Source organism: Strigops habroptila, chromosome W (genome assembly GCF_004027225.2).
Source record: "Strigops habroptila isolate Jane chromosome W, bStrHab1.2.pri, whole genome shotgun sequence".
Lineage (NCBI taxonomy): Eukaryota > Metazoa > Chordata > Aves > Psittaciformes > Psittacidae > Strigops > Strigops habroptila.
In genome coordinates, this window is record NC_044301.2 from 9526860 (window position 1) to 9552200 (window position 25341).

At 47.3% G+C, this 25341-nt stretch overlaps 1 protein-coding gene across 1 annotated transcript in view; it reads left to right on the forward strand.

Annotated features, from left to right (window-relative positions):
• The first annotated feature begins 1263 nt into the window (after positions 1-1263).
• LOC115619133 (CKLF-like MARVEL transmembrane domain-containing protein 4) overlaps positions 1264-25341 on the forward strand; it is an 80699-nt gene continuing 56621 nt past the window's right edge. Inside the window, exon 1 of the mRNA XM_030511180.1 lies at positions 1264-1546. Coding sequence (XP_030367040.1) covers positions 1361-1546 — 186 coding nt within the window. The 5' untranslated portion in view covers positions 1264-1360. The remainder of the gene's footprint in view (positions 1547-25341) is intronic.

Sequence of the window (25341 nt, forward strand, 5' to 3'; positions counted from 1 at the left end):
ACAGGATGCAACACTGAGCATTTCAGCTCGGGCTGTGGTGCACAGCAGCCTGCCTGGCTCTCCTCATATTAAAACTTCTTCAGCTGCATTTGATACACCTGTATTTGCCAGATTATGTCATGATTTCTCCTTATTTATGGTGACACAGCAAAAGTGTCTCCAAAAAGTGGTTCAGAGCTTGTCAAAGCAAACCATTCACTATTTAAAATTACACTTTAAAGTGTTCTAACACTCATGGAAGAATATCCTGAAGGTTTCCAATGTTCAAACTACTGCAGCTGCAATATCCTAACAGCTCAAAAGTGTAATTCTGAGCAGTGTGAATTGCTTCTTGTGTCTCAGGGACTATCCCTGAGCTATGACCACACTTTAAAATGTCAGTATCACAGAATCACAGAATAGTTTGGGTCGGAAGAGACCTTCAAAGGTCATCTAGTTCCACCCCCCTGCAGTGAGCAGGGACATCTTCAACTAGATCAGGTTGCCTAGAACCACATCCAGCCTGGCCTTGAATGTCTTCAGGGATGGTGCATCCACCACCTCTCTGGGCAACCTGTGCCAGGATTTTACCACCCTTATTGTAAAGAATTCTTTCCTCACGTCCAGCCTGAATCTCCCCTCTTTAAAAACCATCACCCCTTGTCCTATCACAACAGGCCCTGCTAAGAAGTCTTTCCCTATCTTTCCTATAGGCCCCTTTTAAGAACTGAAAGGCCGCAACAAGGTCTCCCCGGAGCCTTCTTTTCTCCAGGCTGAACAACCCCAACTCTCTCAGCCATTCCTCACAGGAAAACTCACTGAATTTCGCAATGTTAGCGTTCTAAACCGCCGCGATCCGAGTGCCTCCAACGCCACGGACCGCTGACGCCTTCCGAGTGCCAAAACTTCGGGCGCCAACGGCCGGGACCCACGAATGCCGCCCACCGAGCGAAGGGACCCAGCCCTGGGAGAGGCGGGGGCAGGTGGAGGCACTGCCCAGTGGAGGCACCGTCCGGTGTCAGCGGGCTCGGTTCTCCCCGCCCTTTCCGCCGAGCGTAGGGGGAGGAGCGGTGGCAGCAGTGGCTTCAGTCGGGGGGGAGGGAATCGCGGGGCGTGGGTGACGAGGGTGTTTCGGTGCCTGTCCCAGCCTGGTTCGGACGTCCTGCGGCGACCCCTTCGTTCCCCTGTGCGAGGCGAGGCGCTCTTCTCTTCCCGCGTGGGGCCAGGGCACAGCACTGCACTATGCTCCTCTCGCTGTCCCCGCACTGCTGCGCCTGACGCGGGGATGGGGGCAGCCATGTAACCGGCGCTCTGCTAGGTGAGCGCGGTGTGGGCCGGAGCTCCGCGGCCATCACCTCAGCAGTGCGGTGGCACCGGCACCATGAGGAACGGCGATGACCTGGAGGGGTTCGACGGCGAGGCGTCCAGTACCTCTATGATCTCTGGGGCTAGCAGTCCCTACCAGCCCACCACGGAGCCTGTCAGCCAGCGCCGCGGGCTCGGCGGCCTCCGCTGCGACCTGGACTACCTGCGGGGCACCTTCGGCAGGATCAAGCTGGCTGAGGTGGTACGTACCGCGGGCGGGGAGCGGGTCCGGAGCGTCCGGCGGGGCTCCTTCCCCCACACTGGTGCGGGTGGGGAGCGGAGGAAAGGCCCCCGCGGCGGCGGGGCCGTGCCGATCGCCCGGCGGCGAGGCGCATACCTGCGGGCGCGGTGCTGGCGGCGGCCCAACGTCTTCCATTTCAGGCGGCCGGCCAGCCCCGCGTGGGCCGGGGGCCGCAGCAGCCGGGCGCGCCGTGTGACCCGCCGGGTGCTCGGGGCTGGGTCAGCCCGATGCGGAGAGCGGTTCGGCCCGGGCTGCCCTCCCAGCTCCCGTTGTTCTGCCCCGCTACTGTCCCCAGCGCTGGGGAAGCGCTGCTGGGTCTGTGGCGGCTCGAGGTTCGCCTGGGCTTGCTCTGTCAGGTGGTGCGGCTTCCCCTCGCAGCGGGAAACAGCCCGGGTCAGGCCTCCGTTTACGGCGGGTTTTGCAGTGGCGTTCTGCTGTGCCGGTAGGGTCTAGAAACAGATTTTACCTCAGCGTGCGTGCCAGGGCCTGCCCGTGCCCGTGGGTCACTGGGGTGTTCGGAAAACTCTACCACTACAGCTTCTGTATAGGTTAAAAAGAAAAAGGCAACTTATCAGTATGTAAATACTTCAATTTCAGTATTAACTGTTGTTTCAGCGCGGCTGTGGCCGGAGGTGCCCCGGTGCCTGGTGTGTACGGGGTCCCGGCTGCTGCCCCTCGGGGAAGCTCCCTGACTGGTCACCCCTGGGCTCCACTGGCCTGCACAGCGTTGGCTGGTGTGCTTGTTGCTGTAAGAGGACTTGAGCCTGTTGAAGTGCACAGAGTAAAAGAAAAGAAACCCTGGTGAAAAAACCCAACCAACTACAAAACAATCTCAAATCTGTGTTTTTCTATTCTGAAATAAAGTGTGAGCTGTATTTGGTCATGTACTTTGAACAGCTAAACTGTTGAGTTTGGAGTCTGTGCAAGTCTTCAAGTCTTAGAGCACCACAGCAGCTAAACGTGTGTAGTAACACCTAAGGGTTTTCTTGTCTTGTGTTTTTGGTTTTGTGTTGTGGGTTTTGTTTGGTTTTTTTTGGGGGGGTGGTGGTTTATTTTTTTTGTTTGTTTGTTTTTTTTCTGGTGGTGATGCTTATGTTTGTCCTCATCTGATCCATTTTCAAAGTCACTGATACTAATATTTTTTTTTTTTTTATTAAAAAAAGGATGTATTTTTCAGGTTATTTTAAAATAGCTGTTTCATGAAAATGGCAGTAAGTTTGAAATAAATTAAGTAGTTTCTTATAGGGTACTACAAATTGTTTTCCCTTAAAATGGGTGAGTTCTTTGAGGACAGAAACCTTTTAATATTTCATATGTTTAACTTCAACATTTAAAACCACTACTGGTTAGTACAAGACAAAGCTTGCACATACAGGTTTGATGTAAAATACATTCAAAGTATCCTAGGTTCAGCAGTGACACAAGTTCATAGAGGGCTGTTGTAATGAATATATGATAATTTTTTATGAATACCCAGTAAAATCCAGGGTTCAGAAGTGTCATTTGTTTCTGTTGTGGTTTAAGCCCAGCTGGTAACTCAGAACCATGCAGCTGCTCGCTTACTTCCCCCACTTCTTTCCCCTGCCTCCCGGAGGGATGGAGAGGAGAATCAAAAGAATGGGCTGAACCCAGGACAGTTTCCTTGTCTCCTCAGCGTAGAATAGAATCTGTGGTCTGCAAGTGGTAGCAATGAGTGTTACCTGAGTAGTCTAACAACAGGGAATAGCTGTATTTGTTATGTGTTTTCAGGATTGAAGCCAAAGAATGTCATCACTGTGCAACATCTACTGTTAAAAACTGTCCATGTGATAGGGGTGGTGCTGCCTAATGTGCTGAAATAATCTGCCCTCGGGATTTTTGTTTCTGTTCCTACTGCTGATCCTTTCTGTAGTACACTAATAACTGTGGCAAGTCACATTAAAAGCTTGTAATTAGAATGAGCAATTACTGATGATGAGTGAATCCTTTATTTTTAAACTGTGATTTGTTTGGAACAAGTTCCAAAGATATGTGGAGTACACCTCTTAAGTTTTTAAGTCTTGTAAAGAAAGATGGGGGGGAAATCCACACTGTGCTGGGTTTACAGGTACGGGAGTTTTCTTGTCTGTTGAACAAAGACATTGCTACTTCCAGGACACTGATAGGAAGATGTCTACATGCAGATTAGTATGTTCAAGGGAATAATGTGTCGTGCCTTATTAAAAAGAGGGATCTGAGCTGTCGTGTGTGGTTCCTATGGAGTGTATGAATCCAGTGGGTCAAAGCTAACAAGAATTAAATTAGCTAGTATTGGGTGGAAGCCTACGTACCATCCTGACATGTTTAGTTTCTGCACAGTTGTACTCAAAAGAAGCTCTAATTCATGGTAATGACTGGTAGAGGAGGCTACTGAATTTTGCAAACCAATGGAAAACCAAGCAATTTTGGAAAAGAAAGAACACATTCTGCAATGTACTTAGTTTGCTTATTTGCCAAGTATCATTATTTTAATTATCATGTTTAATAATACCTTTACAAAAATACTGTAGGCACTAAAATGTGTCAAAGGCTATAGTATAGAACTCTAGCTCTTAAAAATGAGGAGGAACTCCCTTTATTGCACACAAGAAAACTTAAAGACATTTTATCTAAACCACTACTTGTCTTTTTTTAAGTATATTCTAGTAAAAAGAATGCTTTAGGAAAGATTACAAGGCATGTGCTTCATTTAGCATCAGGATTTGTCTTAAAATACATACATGATTGGCGGACAAAAGTATTAGCTCGAGACAAACATTGCTGTTTAATCTTCATTTGAAGGACTCACCACAAATTGGTTCCTAGTGCTGTGTGTGAAGGATGATTGTTGGACCTTTGTGGCTTAAATGACTCTCCTAAATGCCCATTCAAATTCAAAGGAACTGGGAATACAGGGTAAAAAAAAAAAAAGGCAAAACATGTAACTGAAAAAGTGATTGTAGAGCTCTTATTTTGTGGTAGATTTGTCTTTATTCAAAATATTGTTACAGGAATTATTACAAGAGTGAAAGCAGTACGGACATTTTTGGCGTATGGTGTAATTAAAGTGCTGCTAGAGGGGAGAATAGTTTTAACTCTTATTTATTAACATTTTAAGAGAATATGCCCTAAGGTGCCCTTTAAAGGGACACTGACCTAATGGGTTATGATAACAATTCATGTATAGTATTGGGCAGCTTATTTCTGAGTCTTAGTTTTCTTTCCCTAGACTCCCAGGAAAAAGTTGCATAGCATTATGGGGTTTCATTAGTTTTAAATTGGGTATGTAAACTAATAAAACTGCATTTTACCGTTTAGGGCTTCTTATTCATATTCATGGCTAAGTTGAACAGTTATGTAGTACATCTGTCTGCCTGCTAATGGTCAGTAATATCAGTATGAAGAATAGCAAGGAAGTACTAAAAAGGCCCTGTGTGGAACAGCTTAGTGTTGAACCAATTTTCCTCTTTTTGAAAGTTGTATTGGTAGGTAGGTGAGCTTTTCAGAAAGTAGCTCTTTTGCCTGCGTCTTACTGTTCTGTTGAAAAAGTTGTGTGCGTTAATTTGGATCTCTGAGGAAACATCTGCTGTAACTGGGGCTGCAGCTGTAAGCCTCTTTTAAGGAAGAAGCTTGAAGGAAGATGGTAAGTGTTGGATCATATCAGGAAATGAGCGTTCAGGGCTGCTGGGGTGGCTGGGACACCTGACAGTGTCATCAGGCAGGTGGGAAGCAAGCAGCATGGGAGGGAAGGACATAAAGTAGTGTGGAACTCTCATGCTTGCTGTTGTGCCTTTTTTTTTTTTTTTTTTTTTTTTTTAAATGAGGGTTTGAACTTGAAAACTAGTATGTTTGTGTACTAGCCAAAGAAATGCTTTTTCTTTTGGGAAGTTGAAATCTAGGTGGAAATTGTCTTAGCTGACTTCCAAGTATTTAGATGGAGCAGTACCTTGCCTTAGGGCAGATGTGAGAGATTAGATAGCTGCCCTTGGAGACCAGAGCAGAAAAGCTCTTTAGAGTTTATTTTCATTACTCTCTGGCATGATTTTGTTTCTCATGCTTTTGGGGGCTTTAATACTTCCCATGGAGATTATTATACAATAATCGGATATCCCTGGAAAACTTTCCTATGGACATCCTCAAATGATTTGTTTTATTTCAATACTTCTTTCCCCCATTCCCTTGAATTTCTTGAGAGTCTCTCCTTTTTCTGAGTGACCTTGCTGAAGGAAGGTGTTTACTATGTGAGCAATCAGGAGGGGCCCATTGCTGTCATCCCGAAGAGATGGGCTGGTGCGGGTACCACCTCTGTGCTGGAAAAAGTTTCTCTTTAGATGAGATTGTCTGCTTTTTTTCCCCCCCTCACTTTATTCAGCTTTTCTAAATGCATTATTATTTTGATTGTTATAATTCTGTACCTTCAAGGCTCTTACTATCATTAAAGTTGGGTATAGATGTATATTTCCCATTGAAATTCCCATGGTGAGTTGTGACTGCTTGTTTTCTGCTTTTCTGTTTCTTTGGGAACCATAGCTTCGGGTGAGCGGTTCATCAGGCCACCAGATGAGTTGGGAGGAAACCAGGCAGGATCCTGTTGAGAGTTCTCACTGGGATCCTGCCAGGTTTTCACAGGCACTTTATTTAGAGTAACATCTATCACCTCTAACAGCTGGGACAGCTGATGTGAAAAATAGTGCCTGATCAGTTCTTGTGACATTGGTGGTAGTTAATGGTTTCACTGGAGCAGTAAGATCAGAGCAGACTTCTGATGGAAGTAGCAAGTGTCAGGAAACCCATGCCACGTGCTAGCTTAAAAGAGGATAGCATTTGTGGTGATTAGTGATGGCCTCTGTGGTTCAAACAGCCCTAGACTTTCTTTTCTTCATGTGTCTGTTCCAAATGCTACAAAAATCCATCAGAGATTCCTTTTAAAGAAGATAATACTTCTGCTTGGGAGGTCTCCAAGCTACAAGTTGCTAATGAGTGCACTGGGAAGTATCACTGCATGCTTGCTCTCATCTTCTCTGTAGCATATGCTATTGCCCGTTAGTGGAGGCAAGATTTTGAGCTAAATGAAATCTGGTGGGAATAGCAGTTCATATGTTCACAATGTTCAGAATAAAAAGTTCCATCTTCATTGGTGGAGAGTAGCTGAATGTTTGAAAAAGTTTCATGGCTTACTGTCATTACTTGTTTCCAGATTCAGAAATTGGTTAAGGCCAAGACTACAGTAAAATTCTTTGCTATCAGGATCTATTGTAATGAAGAAAACAAAATTCAAGAAGCCTGTAATACATGCCTGCATGGGTAATAAGACTATTGAGAATTCTCATTAAGAAATTAGAGTAATTACATTTATGTTCCAAGGAGTAAGGTAACTATTAGAATCTGGTTGAAAACTATCATGAGGTGTTCAGTAATCTCATATTGAGTTATCACTGCCTTCTCGTGCCTTCAGCTCAGCATCTCATTGTGATCACTTCAGGAGGGGAGGATTAGATGGAGTCCCCAGCCTCCCACCTCAGTCTGGTGTGTCACATCTTACAACATGTCTAATTTCCCCGCTCCTTTCTCCCTGGGTCTCTCTGCAGTACCCCTGTGCAGCTGCACAGCAGTGTGACTCCTCATCTGCTTTGTTTATGGGTGGTTGGAGTGGGGAGACGGATGCTTTACATAGAGTTGTCGTTCTGTAAACCATAGAAGTTACCAGTTGGACACTGAATGCAATGTGAATTAATTTATAGTTATTGTAAAGTTTCTTTTTATGTAAATGGGGTGTTAACTAAGCTACAGAAAATTAGATTGTACCTGGTAGAGGTCAGTGGTTGATGTTCTCTGCCTGGTGGTCAGGTTATCCTGATGTAAAGCATTCAGTGGTCTCAGTGAGAAGCAGAGCACCACAGGAGACGTGAGCCTTCCAAGGCAGCTTTGGTGTCACAAGCAGCCCTGTACCTGATGGCTTTTCCCAGAAGTGATAGTTTCACCTTAAAGTTAGCTGTTGTTCATTTGTTCTGCACTTAAGAGGTACAGAAACCTTCCTCATTTCTGGTATGAACTTAATTCTAGCAAATTTATAGCTATTTGTTCTTGCGTTAACATTGCTACTTTATATAACTGCTTCTTACTCCTTCATGCACTTTGAAACAGCTGTCTGCACTCAGCTAGCCTTCATCTTCCTGCACAAGGCAAAATTGTTTTGGGCTCTCTAGTCTCGAGAGCATCCAGCAGCTCATCTGACTGAGGTAATTGTTTCTTGATAGGCACAACCTGAGTAGTAGGTGACCTTCCATGCATGTCTTACCAGTGTGTATGAGATGTCACTTTTCAAGCCTCTGCTTGGAGATACCTCTCCTGTTACATCCTAGGATTGCATTGATAATTTATAATCAATCTGTGATAAACTGTATCATCCATACTTATTCTCTTATTATTTCCAAACAGTAACTGTGAGTTTATGTAAGAAATCTTTGTGACTCTGTTGTATATTGAGCTTTGATTCTCAGTGGTATTTGTAGCTGCTTGTTCAGAAGATGTTAAGTATGGCAGTGGAGGCTGGTGATCTTTGAAATTTGGTCTTAGAAAAAGACTGTTACAATATCGTATTTAAAGGATGGAGTTTGTAATAAAAAATATGCTTAAGATAGCTTCTTTAAGTAAACCATGTTTCTTCAGTGTCTCAAACACTTGATTTCTCTTTGGAAAGATTTTTCTTTAAAGGCTTTAGATCTGCATTGCTGTGTGGTGATATTTTTATACTGACATTTACCATAGAGGGAAGAATGATGAGATAAATCTGTTTAGCCTTGGTTTCTATTGTTTCTGTGTGCAAATAAAGAAAAGACTCTGGTTGTCTGCCCACAGAAAGGTGAATGGGTTTTGGTCTCTTTCATAGTGTTACTTAACTACCATATGACCATGGACTGTGTTCTACTGTGAGTAAAGTCCAAATTGCTGTTAAAAATTTCTCTTTTAGATGGTGGATAGTTTTAAATTCTGCATTCAGAAGAAATTTCTATAATCTCTGTAATAAGGATGCTCTATTTGGTCTTCCCATTATGAACCAGTGTAATAGTAATAGATACACTATAGTAAATGTAGATGGTATGGTAAGAAATCTAAAATTTGGAAAGCTACTTGATTTTCTTCTTAGCGTTCTGGTAAGGTCTTTGCTTGATGAGCCTCCCTAGTAAGTGAGTTATCATCTTGAGATAAGACAGGGAGGATGAGATGCTTAAAAGGTGGTGGTTTTCTTGTAACACCACCAAGTAGAGGAGGAACCGCTTAGTTCTGATGCAAGTTAATGCATCACTGGGTCCAGTCAACTTGCATACCTTGTCATTGTCGTGGTTTGGAATCAGAATAGTTAGGATTGGAAAGGACCTTAAGATCATCTAGTTCCAACCCCCCTGCCATGGGCAGGGGCACATTGCACTAAACCATGTCACCCAAGATCCTTGAACACGGCCAGGGATGGAACATGGACAACTTTGTTGGGCAACCCATTCCAGTGCCTCACCACCCTCACAGTAAAGAACTTCCTTATATCTAACCTAAACTTGCCCTGTTTAAGTTTGAACCCGTTACCCCTTGTCCTGTCACTACAGTCCCTAAGGAAAAGTCCCTCCCCAGCATCCTTATAGGCCCCCTTCAGATACTGGAAGGCTGCTATGAGGTCTCCACGCAGCCTTCTCTTCTCCAGGCTGAACAGCCCCAACTTTCTCAGCCTGTCTTCATACGGGAGGTGCTCCAGCCCTCTTATCATCCTCGTGGCCCTCCTCTGGACTTGCTCCAACAGCTTCATGTCCTTTTTAAGTTGAGGACACCAGAACTACACACAGTACTCCAAGTGAGGTCTCACGAGAGCAGAGTAGAGGGGCAGGATCACCTCCTTCCACCTGCTGGTCATGCTTCTTTTGATGCAGCCCAGGATACAGTTGGCTTTCTGGGCTGCAAGTGCACACTGCCAGCTCATGTTAAGTTTCTCATCAACCAACACCCCCAAGTCCTTCTCCACAGGGCTGCTCTGAATCTCTTCTCCACCCAACCTGTAGCAGTGCCTGGGATTGCCCCGACCCAGGTGTAGGACCTTACACTTGGCTTGGTTGAACTTCATGAGGTTGGCATTGGCCCACCTCTCAAGCATGTCAAGGTCCCTCTGGATGACATCCCTTCCCTCCACCGTATCAACCAAACCACACAGCTTGGTGTTGTCAGCAAACTTGCTGAGGGCACGTTCAATCCCACTGTCCATGTTGCCGGTAGAGACGTTGAACAAGATTGGTCCCAACACCGACCCCTAAGGGACACCACTCGTTACTGGTCTCCAATTGGACATTGAGCTGTTGACCAGAACTCTGTGCGTGTGCCCATCCAGCCAATTATTTATCCATTCAGTGGTCCATCCATCAAATGGATGTCTCTCCTATTTACAGATGAGGATGTTGTGTGGGACAGTGTTAAACGCTTTGCACAAGTCCAGGTAGATGACGTCAACTGCTCTGCCCCTGTCCATCAGTTCCGTAGCCCAATCCTAGAAGGCCACCAAATTGGTCAGACAGGATTTCCCCTTAGTGAAGCCATGTTGGCTGTCACCAACCACCTCGTTGTCTTTCATGTGCCTTAGCATGCTTTCCAGGAGAATCTGCTCCAAGTTTTTGCCAGGCACAGAGGTGAGACTGACTGGTCTGTAGTTCCGTGGGTCCTTGTCCTGGGTTGAGTTACAGCAGTCATTTTTTTCTCCTTCTTAGAAGCTGGTCCAGTGCTGTGTTTTTTGACTTTCAGCCTGAGAACAATGCTGATAACACTGATGTTCGATGTTTTTAGTTGTTGCTAAGTAGCGTTTACTCCGACCAAGGACTTTCTCAGTCTCATGCTCTGCCAGGGAGGAGGGGAAGCCGGGAGGAAGCAGAGACAGGACACCTGACCCAAAATAGCCACAAGGGTATTCCATATCACAGCACGTCATGCCCAGTATATAACCTGGGGGGAGTTACCCAGAAGGCCCAGATCGCTGCTCGGGTCGGACTGGGTATCGGTTGGCGGGTGCTGCGCAAATGTATTCTCTCCCCTTATTTCCCTTATCATTGGTGGTAGTAGTAGTGGTTTTGTATTATACCTTAGTTACTGGACTGTTCTTATCTCAACCTGTGGGAGTTACATTCTTCTGATTCTCTTCCCCATCCCTCCGGGAGCAGGGGGAGGAGGAAGGGGGGAGTGAGTGAGCGGCTTTGAAGTTCTGAGTTACTGGCTGGGCTTAACCCATGACAGTTCTTTGTGGCACGAAACGCAGGGTGCGAAGGGTTGAGATAATGGCAGATCTGACCAGAGCGTGTCTAATCGTATTTGTGATAAGCATTCATTGTTTCAGATTAATAGTCACTCATCACAATGGTGATTAATTGGCGCTCAGAGTTGTTGCGCTTGATCTCAGAGTTTCAGCATGTTGTACCTTCCTTACAGCCAGGATTTGCTGTTTTAGTGTTTATCGGCTGGGGGGCCTGGGCTAAGGTTATTGTTTCATTGTACTTCATGGTAATGACTTGTAATAAGTAGACTCATTGATCATTAAACTGGTCTGGCTTGCGTTCCCAGCGTGGCCATCACCTCTATACTTTGGGAGGTATATTATGAAATTTGTTAGCAATTAGGTATCTTTATTGTTTTCTCCTCAGGTCATCAACCTACAAAGTAGGCATTTCCTTAAACCTCCCTGCTCCCCCATCAGGCTATTTACAGCAGCTTTTCAGAGTTCTGAAGATTTTGGATGGCCTTTGAATATCCTTGAGACCTGCCTGCTGATTGTGCTGGGGATCAGCATGTTGGCACACATTGGGAGTGTTTTTTACCCACGGCCATCCCACCCTGGTAATACCCTGTTTCATCTGATTTCAGAAGTTAAGCAGTGTCGGGTTCGAGTTTGGTCTAGGGTTAGACGATGATATAGGAGGACCACTAAGAGATTTTCCCTGAGGCTGGACAGTCATGAGTGGCAGGGTGTGGGGGATAGTATGGGCAAGTATCTAGGCCAGTGGGCCCCTCCAGTGCTTTGGAACTTGACAAGTGAACATGTGCAACATCCGGTAAAACTAGTAAAACACTTAAACGAGGTGTGCTGTCATCCTGGTAATAGCAGAGAGTGACAAATCACGGCAACATGCTGGGGCTTGGCCTATGCCTACAGAGCCCTGCTCAACACTATCCAGCACCTTCAAAGGGAAAAAAATGTCTCTGGATCTGATGGCAAAGCAACAGACAACGCAGCTACTCCAGCTCCAATACAGCAGCTACGCCAACCCCAGTGAGAAGCACAGGAGCTACTCAAACCCTGACAGCAACAGACATTGCAGCTGTTAGTGTTAGTCAACCCCCAAGCACAGCAGCTGCACCAACCCCAGCAACAGGCACTGCAACCACGCCAACACTAGTGGCAGACACTGCAGCTAAACCAAATGGCCAATTTGTGCCAGTATCGGTTGCCCCTGTAAGCAAGGGGAAAAGCAAATGAGAGGCACAAAGAGCAACCTGTGCAGTGAAGAAAGATCAAGACCCAATGCTCTTAGTACACGGGACAGCATCTGAACAGGAGTTAATGCTATGTGGATCAGAGCAAGAGGAAGAATAAGAAGAGGTGACTTCTTGACCCAGCTGTGGAATACGTGACAAGATTTCACCCATCTTCCAGGGGAGCACATGGTCACCTGGTTGCTCCAGTGCTGGGACAATGGGGCCAGTGGTCACGAACTAGAAGGTAGGGAAGCCAAGCAGCTGGGATCACTTGCTAGGGAAGGGGGAATTGACAAAGTGATAGCAAAAGAGAAACAAGCCCTCAGCCTTTGGAGGTGGCTCTTGGCAGCTGTGAAGTAAAGGTTTCCCTACAAGGATGATGTTAAGAGTTGCTCAGCCAACTGGACCACGATAGAGGGAGGCATCCAGTCCCTCAGGGAATCGCCATTCTAGAGAAGATCGATTGTAGGCCGTGTGCTGGGAATGCATCCATAGATCCAGATGAAGTTGAATGTGCATGACCCATGTGGCGGAAACTTACATGGCGTGCACCATCATCATATGCCCACTCACTTGCATCAATGACTTGGAATGACATAGCACCACCAGCAGTGGATTATGTGAGTCGTCAACTCCAAGAGTTCGAAGACAATCTCACCCCTTCCATCATTTCAGCTGTGGAAAAACTGTCCCAGGAGTTTAAACAATTGAGAGATGGTTTATCCAATCTATCCAGCTCCCCATGTGTACCAACCCATGTCTCAACTATTAACAGAAGGTGCCCTGCTGTTGGAGAGAGAAGATAGAGGAGGTACATGTCACAGACCACTCTATAGTTTTACCTGCTCGAGAACACCTGCAATACATTGATGACATCGTGTGCAGTGATACAGCAGAAGAAGTTGTTGAGAAAGGGAGGAAGATAATCCAAACCCTGCTGAAGGCCGGGTTTGCCATAAAACGGAGTAAGGTCAAGGGACCTGCACAGGACATTGAATTTTTTGGGAATAAAATGCCAAGACTTACATGGCCAGATCCCCACAGATCTGATCAACAAGATAACAGCAATGTCTCCACCAATTAACAAGAAAGAAACACAAGCTTTCTTAGGTGTTGTGGAGTTCTGGACATCGTAAATTACAGTCTGATTGTAAGCCCTTTCTATCATGTTACCCTGAAGAAGAAGGATTTCAAATGGGGCCCTGAGCAACAACAAGCCTTTGAACAAATTAAATGAGAAATAGTTCATGCAGTAGCCCTTGGACCAGTCCATACCAGGCCAGATGTGAGCACATGTGCTCTGCATTGCAGCTTGGGAGAATGGTCCTACCTGGAGCCTCTGGCAGAAAGCTCCAGGGGAGACTCAGGGTTGACCCCTTGGCTTTTGGAGTGGGGGATACAGAGGATCTGAGGCCAGCTACACTCCCACTGAAAAAGAGATACTGGCAGCCTATGAAGGGGTTCGAGCTGCTTCGGAAGTGATTGGAACTGAAGCGCAGCTCCTCCTGGCACCCCGGTTGCCTGTGCTGGGCTGGATGTTCAAAGGCAGGGTCTCCTCTACACATCGTGCAACCGATGCTACATGGACTAAGTGGGCCACATAGGTGCTCATGTACCCAAGAGTCGGGCCACTGAGGAACACCAGAAAAACCAGCAAGTGGATAAAGCTGCTAAGATTCAAGTGGCTCAGATGGACTTGGATTGGCAACATAAGGGTGAATGATTTTTAGCTCGGTGGGCCCATGACACCTCAGGCCATCAAGGCAGAGATGCAACATATAGATGGGCCCATGATCGAGGGGTGGACTTAACAATGGACACGATTGCCCAGGTTATTCATGAATGTGAAACGTGCTGCAGTTAAGGAAGCCAAGCAGTTAAAGCCTCTCTGGTATGGAGGACGATGGCTGAAGTACAAATATGGGGAGGCCTGGCAGATTGACACACTCCCACCGACACACCAAGACAAGTGTTATGTACTTACCATGGTGGAAGCAACCACTGCATGGCTGGACACATATGCTGTGCCTTACACCACTGCCCGGAACACTATCCAGGACCTTGAGAAATAAGTCTTGTGACATGGCACCCCAGAGAGAACTGATTCAGACAATAGGACTCATTTCCGGAACAACCTTATAGACACTTGGGCCAAAGAGCATGGCATTGAGTGGGTATATCACATCCCCTACCATGCACCAGCCTCTGGGAAAATGGAAAGGTACAATGGGCTGTTAAAAACTACACTGAGAGCAATGGGTGGTGGGACTTTCAAACACTGGGATACACATTTACCAAAAGCCACCTGGTTGGTCAACAGTAGGGGATCTGCCAACAGGGCTGGCCCAGCCCAATCAGAACTTTTACGTACTGTAGAGGGGGATAAAGTTCCTGTGGTGCATGTAAAGAATTTGTTGGGGAAGACAGTCTGGGTTATTCCTGGTTCAGCTAAAGGCAAACCCCACTCATGGGGTTGCTTTCGCTCAGGGACCAGGATGTACTTGGTGGGCAATGTGGGAAGATGGGGAAGTCCGATGTGTACTTCAAGGGGGTTTAATTTTGGTTGAAAACAGCCAATGAACTCAATTATATGCTGTTGCCTGCTATATAACTTTTATAGCCCACCAGCTAGTAATCTTTATTCTGACAAAGGACTTTCTCAGTCTTCTGCTCTGCCAGGGAGGAGGGGAAGCTTAGATGAAGCAGAGACAGGACACATGACCCAAACTGGCCAAAGGGCTTTTCCTTATCACAGCACGTCATGCCCAGTATATAAACTGGGGGGAGTTGCCCATATGGCAGTTTTCCATTTTCCCTGTCGTGGTTTGAGCCCAGCCAGTAACTCGGAACCACGCAGCCACTCGCTCACTCCCCCCCCTTATTCCTCCCCCCGCTCCCAGAGGGATGGGGAGGAGAATCAGAAGAATGCAACTCCCACGGGTTGAGATAAGAGCAGTCCAGTAACTAAGGTATAATACAAAAGCACTCCCGGTACTACCAATGATGATAATGATTAGTGAAATAACAAGGGGAGAGGATACAATTGCTCACCACCCGCCGACCGATACCCAGCCCGACCCGAGCAGTGATCTGGGTGTTCTGGGTAACTCCCCCTGGTTTATATACTGGGCATGACGTGCCAGGGTATGGAATACCCCTTTGGCTAGTTTGGGTCAGGTGTCCTGTCTCTGTTTCCTCCCGGCTTCCCCTCCTCCCTGGCAAAGCATGAGACTGAGAAAGTCCTTGGTTGGAATAAACATTACTTAGCAACAACTAAAAACATCAGTGTTATCAGCGTTGTTCCCAGGCTGAAAGTTAAAAAACACAGCACTGCACCAGCTACTAAGAAGGAGAAAAATGACTGCTATAGCTGAACCCAGGACATTCCCCTTCTTGAAAATGGGGGTTATAACTACCCTTTTTCCAGTTGTCAGGAACTTCACCTGCCCCCCATGATTTTTCAAATATCATGGACAGTGGCTTAGGAACTTCATTCACCACCTCTTTCAGGACCCGCAGATGGATTTCATCAGGTCCCATGGACTTGTGCATGTTCAGGTTCTTAAGATGGTCTCATACCTGATTCTTTCCTGCAGTGAGCCTAAGGTCTTCGTTCTCATAGTCTCTTTATCTGCCTTGCAAGACTTGGGTGGTGGGGTTAGAGCATTTGCTGGTGAAGAGTGAGGCAAAGAAGTCATTAAGAACCTCAGCCTTCTCCAAATCCAGGGTAGGCACTTCTCCTGATAGCTTCCGGAGAGGGTCCATGTTGTCTCTAGTCTCTCTTTTATTTGTTATGTATCTATAGAAGCCTTTACTGTTATCTTTCACATCCCTTGCCCCATTTAATTCTAACTGGCCCTTGTTTTCCTAACCTGGTCCCTTGTTTCATGGATAATATTCCTCTATTCTTCTCAGGTCCCTTGTCCTCGCTTACACATTTTATAAGCTTTTTTAATTCTAAATTTTTTCAGCAACTCTTGATCCATCCATGGAGGTCTCCTGGCTGTCCTGCAGCATTTCCTTCTAGTCGGGATCCAATGCTCCTGAGCTTGGAGCAGGTGATCCTTGAATAGCAGCCAGCAGTCTTGGGCCTCCCTACTCTCTAGGGGTTTATCCCATGGAACCTTACTAAGCAGGTTCCTGAAGAGGTCTAAGTCTGCTTTCTTAAATTCCACGGCAGGGAGCTTGCTGCATGCTCTTCTCACTGTCCTGAGGATCTTGAACTCCACCATCTCATGATCTCTACAGCCAAGGCTGCCCTGGAGTATGAAATTGCTAACCATCCCCTCCCTGTTGGTGAGCACGAGGTCCAGCATGGCACCTCTCCTTGTCGGCTTCTCTATTACTTGAAAGAGGAGGTTGTCTTCTACATAATCGAGCAACCTCCTGGACGTCTTGAGCCGGGCTGTACCATCCCTCCAGCAGATATCAGGATCGTTGAAGTCTCCCACGAGGACAAGGGCCTATGAGCGTGAGGCTCCTTCTATTTGTCTGTAGAATGCTTTGTCCACAGAGTCCTCTTTATCAGGCAGTATGTAACAGGTCCCCGCAGCAATGTCCCCCATCGCTGTTCTCCCTTTGACCCTGATCCACAAGCTCTCTGTTAACTGATCACCTCTCCACAGACAGAGTTCCATACTCTCTAGCTTATTACTGAAATAAATAGCAACTCCCCCTCCCTGTTTTCCTGGCCTGTCTTTTCTAAAGAGCCTATAACCCTCCCGTCCAAAACTCCAGTCATAGGAGCCATCCCACCATGTTTTTATGATGCCAATGATATCATATTCCTATAGCCACTCACACATCTCTAATTCCTCTTGTTTATTCCCCATACTTTGTGTGTTTGTATACAGGCATCTGAGATGAGCTTCAAATGAAGCAGACTCATTGGCTGGAGCAGCTGAAATCTCTCTGCATCACTCCAGGCATTTATTACAGGTGCTGGTAATTGACTGGGAGTGTTGGGATGGATTGATGCCCCCCTCCCCCAACACATCTAGTTTAAAGGTGCCTCGACTGGCCTGGCAAGCCTCCTACTAAAGTAGCTCTTCCCCTTCTTTGTCAGGGCAACTCCAGCAGCTTCCCCTAGACCTGGCCTCCCAAATCGAGTCCCATGTTCTAAATAGCCAAACGCCTGTCTATGGCACCACTGTTGTAACCATCCACCTAGCTTTTTTTAAGGTCCTCCCTTTTATTCTGGAGGATTCATATAAAAGCTATCTGAGCTCCAAAACCCCCAACCACCCCTCACAGGGCTCTGTAGTCCTTCTTAATGTTTTCTAGGCTACTGCTTTCTGTATTGCTAGCACGCATATGGACCACTAGAAGTGGGTAATAGTCAGTGGGACTTATTAGACCAGGCAACCTCTCGGCAACATCCCAGATCTGAGCCCCTGGTACGCAACACACCTCCTTTGAGACTGGGTCAAGCTGACAGATGGGTGCCTCTCTGCCTTTCAAAGTAGAGTCACCTACTACTATGATCCACCGCTTTTTCCTGCTGGCACTAGTAGCGATCCTTTTTACTGATGCATCTGCTGGTTGTTCATTTGTTGAGGTGTGTGTTTTGTCGTTAAGCCCCCTGCAGAACTGTGAAGCAGTTCTGGGTGGGGACAGCAGATTTAGGAGGAAGCTCCTTGCTGTTAATTGTTCTCTTCCTCCTTTTTGTGTTGGGTGTTTCTGTTACTAGTTCCTAGTTTCCTGGGTTAATGCCCTTCTTCTTTCCTGTATGTGCTACGATGGATGCTTCTGGGCCCTGCACAGTTTGGGCCTGGGTCAAGCAGTCCAGTTTGAGTCACAGTAGTAGATGACTCTACTTTGAAAGGCACAGAGGCACCCATCTGTCAGCCTGACCCAGTCTCAAGGGAGGTGTGTTGCCTGCCAGGGGCTCAGATCTGGGATGTTGCTGAGAGGCTGCCTGGTCTAGTAAATCTCACTGACTATTACCCCCTTCTAGTGGTTCATGTGGGTGCTAGTGATATAGATAGCAGTAGCCTGGAGAACATTAAGAAGGACTACAGAGCCCTGTGAGGGGTGGTTAGGGGCGCTGGAGCTCAGATAGTGTTTTTTTTTTTTTTTTTCATCGATACACCAGGACAAAGGGGAGGACCTTAAAAAAGCTAGGTGCATTTGGCAGGTTAATAAATGGTTAGAACGGTGGTGCCATAGTCAGGGGTTTGGCTATTTAGAACATGGGGCTCCATTTGGGAGGCCAGGTCTACTGGAGGCTGGTGGAGCTGGTCTGACAAAGAAGGGGAAGAGCTATTTTGGTAGGAGGCTTGCCAAGCTAGTCAAGAAAGCTTTAAACTAGACGTGTTGGGGTAGGGCAGCATCGATCCATCCCAACACTCCTGGTCAGTTGCCAGCACCTATAATATGTGCTTAGAGCAATGCAGGTAGATTTCACCTGCTCCAGCCATTGAGTCGGCTTCATTTGTAGCTCGGCTAAGGTGCCTCTATACAAACGCCCGTAGTATGGGGAACAAGCAAGAGGAATTAGAGATGTGTGCAAGGCTACGGGGATATGATGTCATTGGTATCACAGAAACACGGTGGGATGGCTCCTATGACTGGAGTTTTGGAATGGAAGGTTACAGGCTCTTTAGGAAAGACAGGCCAGGCAGATGGGGAGGGGACATTGCTATTTATGTCAGTGATAGGCTGGAGAGTATGGAACTCTGTCTGGGGACGGGTGATGAGTCAACAGAGAGCTTGTGGGTTAGGGTCAAAGGGTTAACAGCAATGGGGGACATTACAGTGGGGATCTGTTACAGGTTGCCTGATAAAGAGGACTCTGTGCACGAAGCGCACTACAGACAGATAGGAGCAGCCTCACGCTCGCAGGCCCTTGTCTTCATGGGGGACTTCAACCATCCTGCCATCCTTTGGAGGGATGATATGTCCCGGCAGAAGCAATCTAGGAGGTTCCTCGATTGTGTGGAAGACAACTTCCTCTTGGAAGTAAAAGAGGAGCTGACAAGGAGAGGTGCCATGCTTGACCTGGTACTCACCAACAGGGACGGACTGGTTGGAAATGTGACGCTCCAGGGCAGCCTTGGCTGTAGTGATCATGAGATGGTTGAGTTTGAGATCCTCAGGACAGTGAGAAGAGCATGCAGCAAGCTCCCTGCCCTGGACTTGAAGAGAGTAGATTGGACTCTTCAGGAATCTGTTTAGTGAGGTTCCATGGGATATAGTCCTAGAGGGAAGGGGGGCCCAAGATTGCTGTTTGATATTCAAGGATAACATGCTACATGCTCAGGAGTGTTGCGTCCCGACTAGAATGAAGTGCGCCACGAGGGCCAGGAGACCTCCATGAATGGGCAAGGAGCTGCTGAGGAAACTTAGAGGGAAAAAAGAAGCTTATAGAAGATGGAAGTGAGGACAGGCGACCTGGGAAGAATACAGGAGCATTGTCCAGGAAGCTAGGAATGAGGTCAGGAAAGCTAAGGCCCGGTTAGAATTGAGTCTGGCAAGGGCTGGGAAAGATAAAAGGAAAGGTTTCTATAGATATGTAGCAAATAAAAGACAGACTAGTGACAACGCGGGCCCTTTCTGGAAGCTATCGGGAGAACTGGCTACATTGAATTTGGAGAAGGCTGAAGTTCTTAATGACTTCTTTGCCTCATTCTTCACTAGCAAGTGCTCTGATCACGCTGCCTAATTCTGGAAAGGCAGATGCAGGGACTGTGAGAATGAAGACCTTAGGCCCACTGTAGGAGAGGATCAGGTTCGAGACCATCTTAAGAACCTGAATGTGCACAAGTCCATGGGACCTGATGAAATCCATCCGCGGGTCCTGAAGGAGCTGGCGAATGAAGTTGCTAAGCCACTGTCCATCATATTTGAAAAATCCTGGCAGTCAGGTGAAGTTCCCGATGACTGGACGAAGGGTAATATAACCCCCATTTTCAAGAAAGGGAAGGTGGAAGACCCAGGGAACTACAGACCAGTCAGCCTCACCTCTGTGCCTGGCAAAATCTTGGAGCAGATTCTCCTGGAAAGCATGCTAAGGCACATGAAAAACAGCAAGGTGGTTGCTGAAAGCCAACATGGCTTCACTAAGGGGAAATCCTGCATGACCAATTTGGTGGCCTTCTATGATGGAGCCACGGAACTGATGGACAGGGGCAAAGTGTTCGACACTGTCCCACGCAACATCCTTGTCTCTAAATTGGCGCGACATCAACTTGATAGATGCACCACTCACTGAATAAAGAACTGGTTCAATGGCCGCATGCGGAGTTGTGGTAAACGGCTCGATGTCCAGATGGAAACCTGTAACGAGTGGTGTCCTTCAGGGATCGGTGTTGGGACCGGTCCTGTTCAACATCTTTGTTGGCGCCATGGACAGTGGGATTGAGTGCATCCTCAGCAAGTTTGATGACGACACCAAGCTGCGTGGTTCGGTTGATGTGCCTGAGGGAAGAGATGCCATCCCAAGGGACCTTGACACGCTTATGAGGTGGGCTGATGCAAACCTTAGGAAGTTTAAATAAGCCAAGTGCAAGGTCCTACACCTGGGTGGGGGCAATCCCAGGCACAGCTACAGGTTTGGCAGCGAAGAGATTCAGAGCAGCCCTGGGGAGAAGGACTTAGGGATGTTGGTCCATGACAAGGTTAACATGAGCTGGCAGTGTGTGCTCGCAACCCAGAAATCCAACCATATCCTGGGCTGCATCAAAAGAAGCGTGACCAGTAGGTGGAAGGAGGTGACCCTTCTCTTCTCCTCTGCTCTCGTGAGACCTCGCTTGGAGTACTGTGTACATTTCTGGTGTCCTCAACATAAAAAGGACATGGAGCTGTTGGAGCGAGTCCAGAGGAGGGCCATGAGGGTGATAAGGGGGCTGGAGCACCTCCCGTATGAAGACAGGCTGAGAGAGTTGGGGCTGTTCAGCCTAGAGAAGAGAAGGCTGCGTGGAGACCTCATAGCAGCCTTCCAGTATCTGAAGGGGGTCTACAAGGATGCTGGGGAGGGACTTTTCCTTAGGGACTGTAGTGGTAGGACAAGGGGTAATGGGTTCAAACTTAAACAGGGGAAGTTTAGATTAGATATAAGGAAGAGGTTCTTTACCGTGAGGGTGGTGAGGCACTGGAATGGGTTGTCCCAGGAAGTTGTGAATGCTCCATCCCTGGCCGTGTTCAAGGCCAGGTTGGATGGAATCTCGGGCAACATGGTATAGTGCGAGGTGTCCCTGCCCATGGCAGGGAGGTTGGAACTAGATGACCTTAAGGTCCCTTCCAACCTGAGCTATTCTATGATTCCATGTTTCACATTCGTGAATAATCTGGGCACTAGTGTCCATTGTTAAGTCCATCCCTCGATCACAAGCCCATCTATATTTTGCATCTCTGCCTTGATGGCCTGAAGTGTCTTGGGCCCACTGGGCTAAAAATGATTCACTCTTATGTTGCCAATCTAAGTCCATCTGAGCCACTTCAATCTTAGCAGCTTGATCCACTTGCTGGTTCTGGTGTTCTTCAGTGGCCTGTCTCTGGGGTACATGAGCATCTACATGGTGTACCTTCACCACCAGGTTGTGCACCCGAGCAGCGATATCTTGCCAGAGTGTAGCAGCCTAGATAGGTTTGCTTCTGCATTGCTAGTTACTCTGTTTCTATTTGCGTAACCACCCCCACAGGGCATTTGCCACCATCCATGAGTCAGTAGAAAGTACTGGCCATTTTTCTCATTCAGCAATGTCCAAGGCCAGCTGGATGGCTTTCACCTCTGCAAACTGACTCGATTCACCCTCTCCTTCAGCAGTTTCAGCAACTTGTCATAGGGACTCTGCACAGCTACCTTGCATCCCTTATACTTTCCCACAATATGGCAGGACCCATCATTAAAAAGGCATACTGTTTCTCTCTTTCTGACAGGTTATTACATGGTGGGGCCTCTTCAGCACGCATCACCTCTTTCTCTGGTGACATTCTAAAATCTTTGTCATCTGGCCTGTCTATGATGACTTCTAGAATTCCTGGACAACGGGGATTCACTATTCGAGCTTGTTGTGTGGTTAGTGCGGCCCACTTACTCCATGTAGCATCGGTTGCATGATGTGTAGAGGAGACCCTGCCTTTGAACATCCAGCCCAGCACAGGCAACCGGGGTGCCAGGAGGAGCTGCGCTTCAGTTCCGATCACTTCTGAGGCAGCTCGAACCCCTTCATAGGCTGCCAGTATCTCTTTTTCAGTGGGAGTATAGCTGGCCTCGGATCCTCTGTATCCCCATGTCCTTGGTTCACCTATAGCAGTCAGTTTACTCCTTCATAGTAGTTGGCGCAGTGCTGTGTTTTTGACTTTCAGCATGGGAACACTGTTGATAACACCGAAGTTTTTAGTTATTGCTAAGTAATGTTTACTTCGATCAAGGAGTTTCTCAGTCTCCTGCTCTGCCAGGGAGGAGGGGAAGCTGGGGGGAAGCAGACATAGGTCACCTGACCCAAAGCAGCCAAAGGGGTATTCCATACCACAGGATGTCATGCCCGGCATATAAACGTGGAGAGTTACCCGGAAGGCTCACATAGTTGCTCGGGTCAGGCTGGGTATCGGTTGGCAGGGGTGGAGCAATTGTATTTTCTCCACCTGTTATTTCCCTTATTGTTATTGGTGGTAGCAGTAGTAGTTTTGTATTATACCTTAGTTACTGGAGTGCTCTTATCTCAACACGTAGGAGTTACATTCTTTTGATTCTCCTCCCCATCCCTCTGGCAGCAGGAGGGGGGAAGAAGTGGCGGGAGTGAGCGAACAGCTGCGTGGTTCTGAGTCACCGGCCGGGCTTAAAGCATGACACACCAACTCCAAGTTAAGGGGTCGACCTCGAGTCTCCCCTGGACCTTTCTGCCAGAGGCTCCAGGTAGGACCATTCTCCCTGGCTGCGGAGTAAAGCACATTTTTCACATCTTGTCCGGTTCAGACTGGACCAAGGGCTGCTGCATGAACTGTTCCTTGTTTAATTTGTTCAAAGGCTTGTTGTTGCTCAGGGTCCCATTTGAAACCGTTTTCTTTTGGGCCATGTTATAGAGCCGGCTTACTATCAGGCTATATTTTGACATGTGCTTTCTCTAGAATCCCACAACACCTGATCAAGCTTGTGTTTTCTTCTTATTAGTTGGTGAAGACATTGCTGTTATGTTGTTGATCATATGTGTGAGCATCTGGTGACGTCCATCTTGCCATTTTATTCCCAAAAATTGAATCTCCTGTGCAGGTCCCTTGACCTTACTCTGTTTTATGGCAAACCCAGCCTTTAGAAGGATTTGGATTATTTTTCTCTCTTTCTCAGAAACTTCCACTGTATCACCCTGCATGATAATTTCATCAATGTATTGCAGGTGTTCTGGAGCTTGCCCCTGTTCCAGTGCAGTCTGGATCAATCCATGGCAGATGGTAGGGCTGTGTTTCCACCCCTGGGGCAGTCGGTTCCAAGTGTACTGGACGCCCCTCCAAGTGAAAGCAAACTGTGGCCTGCATTCTGCTGCCAAAGGGATTGAGAAATATGCATTGGCAATATCACTTGTGGCATCCCACTTGGCTGCCTTTGACTCCAGTTCATATTGAAGTTCTAGCATGTCCGGTACGGCAGCACTCAATGGTGGTGTGACTTCGTTCAGGCCATGATAGTCTACTGTTATTCTCCCTTCTCCATTAGACTTTTGCACTGGCCATATGGGGCTATTAAAGGGTGAGTGGGTCCTGCTGATCATTCCTTGGCTCTCCAGTCTGTGGATCAGCTTATGGATGGGAATCAGGGAGTCTCGGTTGGTGCGATATTGCTGTCAGTGCACTGTTGTGGTCATAGCTGGCACTTGTTGTTCTTCAACCTTCAGGAACCCCACAACAGAAGGATCCTCCGAGAGACCGGGTAAGGTGGACAGCTGCTTAATTTCCTCTGTCTCCAAGGCAGCAATACCAAAAGACCATCGGTACCCATTTGGGTCTTCAAGTACCTTCTCCTGAGGTAGTCTATGCCAAGGATGCATGGAGCCCCTGGACCAGTCATAATGGGGTGCTTTTGCCACTTCCTCCCAGTCAGGCTGATTTCAGCCTCCAGTACAGTCAACTCTTGGGATCCTCCTGTCACTCCAGAAATATAAACGGGTTCCCCCCCTTGATACTTTGATGGCATCAGGGTACCCTGTGCACCAGTATCTACTAGAGCCTTATACTTCTGTGGGACTGATGTGCCAGGCCATCTGATCCACACAGTCCAGTAAACCCGATTATCCCTCTCCTCCACCTGGCTGGAGGCAGGGCCCCTCTAATAGTGATCATAAGATTCTCCACTTACTTCTTGTAGAGAGGGATTAGTATTCCTTATCACAGGAGCTGGAGTAAAATCAGCTCTTCCACTCCATCTGGGAAACTGCTCACCAGAGACTGGAGCAGCAGCTTTCCTGGGAGGATCATCCTTGACCATTGTTCTCCTCTTCAGTTCACGCACCCGTTGCTCCAGAGCTGAAGTAGGTTTTCCATCCCCCTTTCTCATGTCTTCTCCATGATCCCGCAGGTAAAACCATAGGGTGGCCCATGGCATGTACCTCCTATAATTCCTCTGTTGAGTAGTAGGGCGCCTTCTGTTAATAGTTGAGACATGGGTTGGTAAATGTGGGGAGCTGGATAGATCGGATAAATCATCTCTCAATTGTTTAAACTCCTGGGACAGTTTTTCCACAGCTGAAATGATGGAAGGGGTGAGATTCTTTTCGAACTCTCGGAGTTGATGAATCAGGTAATCCACTGTTGGTGATATTCCGTCATTCCAGGTCATTGATGCCAATGAGTGGGCATATAATGATGATGCACTCCATGTAAATTTCTGCCACATGGGTCATGTACATTCAACTTCATCTGGATCTACGGATGTGTTCCTGGCATCCGGCCTGTGATAGATCATCTCTAGAATGGCTGATTCCCTGAGAGCCTGCATGCCTCTATCGTGGTCCACTTGGCTGAGCAACTTATAACATCATCCTTGTAGGGAAACCTTTCCTTCACAGCTGCCAAGAACCACCTCTAAAGGCTGAGGGCTTGCTTCTCTTTTGCAGTTGCTTTGTCAATTCTTCTTTCCTTAGCAAGTGGTCCCAGCTACTTGGCTTCCCTACCTTCTAGTTGGTGAACGTCAGCCCCATGTCCCAGCATCGGAGCAAGCAGGTGACAATGTGCTCCCTTGGAAGTCGGGTGAAATCTTTTCGCATATTCCGCAGCTCAGTTGAGGTCTGGGGTCAAGAAGTCACCTCTTCTTCTTCTTCCTCTTC